General features: G+C 60.4%; 1 protein-coding gene across 1 annotated transcript in view; it reads left to right on the top strand.

The window, feature by feature from the left end:
• The window catches only part of Frmpd3 (FERM and PDZ domain containing 3), a 69,784-nt gene extending 66,198 nt beyond the window's left edge, over nucleotides 1-3,586 (top strand). The window contains 2 exon segments of the mRNA XM_015497966.2: nucleotides 6-1,433; nucleotides 1,435-3,586. Of these exon segments, the coding sequence (XP_015353452.2) occupies nucleotides 6-1,433; nucleotides 1,435-2,889 (2,883 nt within the window). The 3' untranslated portion in view covers nucleotides 2,890-3,586.
• Nucleotides 3,587-3,592: the final 6 nt, after the last annotated feature.

Raw genomic sequence — 3,592 nt, 5'->3', positions numbered from 1 at the left:
TCCAGAGTTGTGCAGCCCAGGCCGTTCTCACGGCCCCTTACTCTCTTGGGCGCCCGGATCCAAACCCATCCCTCCAGCCAGCTGTCACAGGCCAGAGTCCTGGCCCCCCAGGGGCTCAGAGAAAGCTGCCCCACTCAGAGACCCAAACACAGGGAGAGCGATCATACTCCCTGGCAGTGCACCCAGCGCTGTCTCCACAGCTTAGTGAGCAGAAGAATCTGAGCCTGCTGCCCCCAGTTCCTGAGGACAAAGGGCCTGGCCACACTAGGGCAGGCCTGGAGATGTCACTGAGAGCAGCCACACCATCCATTAGTGAAGAACAGGTCTCAGAGATGAGAGAGAATCTGCCCAAGGAGGTCAGGTTGAGCCCCAAGCTTATCCTGGACCCAAAAGGCAGTGTGACCCCAGCCATCATCTCGGCTGCCATACAACAGGTGGTTCACAGTAAGAGTCTAGCCACTCCTGGCGGGGCTTTGGTGAACCCCCCAAGCAGAGGGGAGAGACAGTTGGAGGCCAGTGGGGGAAGGCCAGAGGTCAGCATGGGCAGACCAGAAGTTAGCATGGTGAGCAGCAGCGCCAATAAGAATCTGAAGTTTAAAATGAGCCCCGGTGCTCCAGAGACCTCACGGAATTCCCAGCAGCAGCTGGGCACAGAGGTCTCTTCTAGCCCCAGAGCACCCCCAGGCAGCCGGGCTGACAGCCTACACCTCTCCCCACAAGAGGATAGGCTTCCTGTTCCAAGTTTCCCTCCCAAAAGCTATCATCTTTCACGAGCAAGTCGAGAGTCAGTGGGCAAGCAAGCTCCAGGGGAGGTGGCAGGCAAGGGTGGAGCAGAGGGTGCAAAGCCTCCACCACACAAGCAGGGCACTGTCTCCAGCCAGGGAGAGAAGGGGCAACTGGAGAGTACTTCCAAGAACAGCAAACTTGAGGAGACAAGCCTGGCCCCCCGAGCTGGGTACCTGATGGCTCTGCAGAGCCCCAGCTGCCAGCCTCGAAGCCACAGCCCTAGCTGCCAGCCCCGTGGTCACAGCCCCAGCAGCCAGTCGCGAGGCCAGAGCCCCAGCTGCCAACCTCAAGGCCAGAGTCCACTAAGGCCACAGGCTAGCAGCCGGCAGGTGAGCACCATGCCCTCTAGGAAGCTTGAGACGACACTGGATGGAGCCCACTTATCCTCTGAAGGTCCCACAAAGCCCAAGTCATCCCGTGGTCCTTTCCGGCTACGCAATTTATTCTCTGCCACCTTCCCCACCCGCCAGAAGAAGGAGACTGACGAGCGACAGGCACAGCTGCAGAAGGTAAAGCAGTATGAGCTGGAGTTCCTCGAGGAACTTCTAAAGCCACCAAGCCAGGGGGAGCTACCAGGCACTGAGTACCTGCAACCTCCCGCACCTGGCCGCTGCAGCTGCCAGCTACGCAGCAGCCCCGTGCAGCAGGGGGCCTGGCATGTCCCGCGAGCAAAGGCGTAGCTGTGATTGCAAGCGCATCTGCCGAGGGGGCCGACCACAGGCGGCCCAGACACCGGTGCCTGGCCTCCAGGGGAGGGAGAGGGACAGGGTCCCCCCTACCCAGAGACAGCCAGAGGCTGGCCCAGGCTTGAGCCTTGGTAGCCCCATCAATATCCGACGCATCCGTTCCACCAGCCTGGAATCTCGAGAGTGCCGATCGGACCCAGAAAGTGGTGTTTCGTGCCTGACCACGTGTGCCTCGGGGGGTGAGTGTCTGGGAGCTCCCAACTACAGGAAGCTGATGCGCCGTTACAGCATCAGTGAGCTGGACCAAGGTGACAGGGCTTCGCTGACCTCAGATGTCTACCCACACCCACCCCTGGGCATGCTGCCCAGGGAGGCCAAGGAGGTAGAGGCAGGCCTCCCCCTAGGCTTGGGTCCCAAAAGCAAGTCTGTGGAATCACCAACCCTGGGAGACCCCTCATACGTCCAGGTTACCCCTGAGACCAAAGGCCCCAGGCCAATGGCCGTGTTCTCACTGCCAGAGGAGGTGTACCGGAAGCCTGCCGATCTAGATGAGGACAGTGAGACTAGCAAGTGCTGCTCCATTCGCTATTGCTTCTACTACCGCAAGTGTGATATGGCAGATGATGCCAGTGATGGCAAGGATGAGCTCTCCTACTCCATCCCCATGAAGATTCTGCCTGGCATGAAGTTGGATGAGCAGGTGGTGCCTGTAGTAAGCAGGACCCTACAGGTGCTGGATGCTGCCACCTGCAGCAGCAGCCCCGAGGCCTCCCGCACCCAGGAGATTGACCTTCGGGTGTCCACCTTCGAGGGGAGCCTGGCCAAGATCAATGCCCTGCGTGCCCATGCCTATGGCCTCCCTGATGGCTTCCTGGCTGCCCGGCTAGATACCAATGAACTGCTGACAGTCTTGAGGCAGTGTGTGGCCAGCCCCGAGGCTCGTGCCCCTAAGCCCTATGTCTCTCAGATCTCTGAGTACAAGCTTGAGCTAGCTCTCAAGTTCAAGGAGCTCCGGGCCTCCTGCCGCCGGGTGGCCAATGTGGACAAGAGCCCGACTCACATGTTGGCAGCCATCACAGGCAGTTTCCAGGTGCTGAGCAGCCTCATTGAGACCTTCGTGCGGCTGGTATTCATTGTGCGCTCCGAGGCCCAGCGCCAAGAGCTTCTGGCCAAGGTGGAAGAGGTGGTGAGGAATTACACCTTCCTGCTGCGTGCAGCTGAGGAGTCCACAGCCCGGAACCTTAACCAGCAGCAGCAGCAGCAACAGCAGCAGCAGCAGCAGCAGCAGCAGCAGCAGCAGCAGGCAGCTGCAGCAGCAGTAGCTACAGGGGCAGCCACAGGGCCCCCACCAGGCTCCCCAACTTCAGCAACTGTTATGAGCACATTCACCCGCTCCTTAAAAACCATTATTAAGTAGGGCATCTGCCCAGGCCTGCCCCCCTCCCCACCCACAGCCCCAGGTTTGAGCTTTGTGGTCCTTGCATCTTGTGGTGAGTGTGTGTGTGTGTGTATGTGTGTGCGTGTGTGTGCGCGCGCGCTGGGCCAATCAGGGTCCAAGAGCCCATCAGTCTCCAGGGAGTGAAAAATTCCCTTGACTGAGGCTCTCTCTTAAGGGCTGCAGGCCTAGCTGCCGCCCTGGGTGTCTTCACCCCTTCCCTGGCCTCTGGGTGTCACTGTGAGGGCAGAGGCCCCTCGCCACAGAGCTGTATTTTATCTCTTCTCTGGGGCTGAGAGGTGACATCAGGCTCACTTCCTGCTCCGAGTTGGGCAGCAGGGGAGCCAAGGTCTCGAGCTCCTCCTGGCATCTGCTCCCTTCCCGGGAACAGTGGTAGTAGCAGTAGGCCACAGCGCCAAGTTGAGGAGAGAGGCGCTCTGTCTAGATCTGCCCGCCCACCCTTGGGCTCCCGCTCACCAGGCAGGAGCCACCCCAAGGGCCTATGCCCAGGTGGGTTGTGTGCGGAAAACAGCCGTGCCTGGCTGTCAGCGGCCAGCCCAACAGGCTGGTAGCCTTGGGAGCCCTTGCCCCCAGGTCCAGCAGCTCCACACCAGCCATCTCCAAAGCACCCTGCCCCTTACTGATGGGCAGGGCAGCTCAGTCCACTAGGGAGCAAGCCTCTGGG

The sequence above is a fragment of the Marmota marmota genome, unplaced genomic scaffold (genome assembly GCF_001458135.2).
Source record: "Marmota marmota marmota unplaced genomic scaffold, marMar, whole genome shotgun sequence".
Lineage (NCBI taxonomy): Eukaryota > Metazoa > Chordata > Mammalia > Rodentia > Sciuridae > Marmota > Marmota marmota.
Note: the sequence above shows the minus strand (reverse complement) of the source record. Positions and strands in the feature narration are given on the sequence as shown.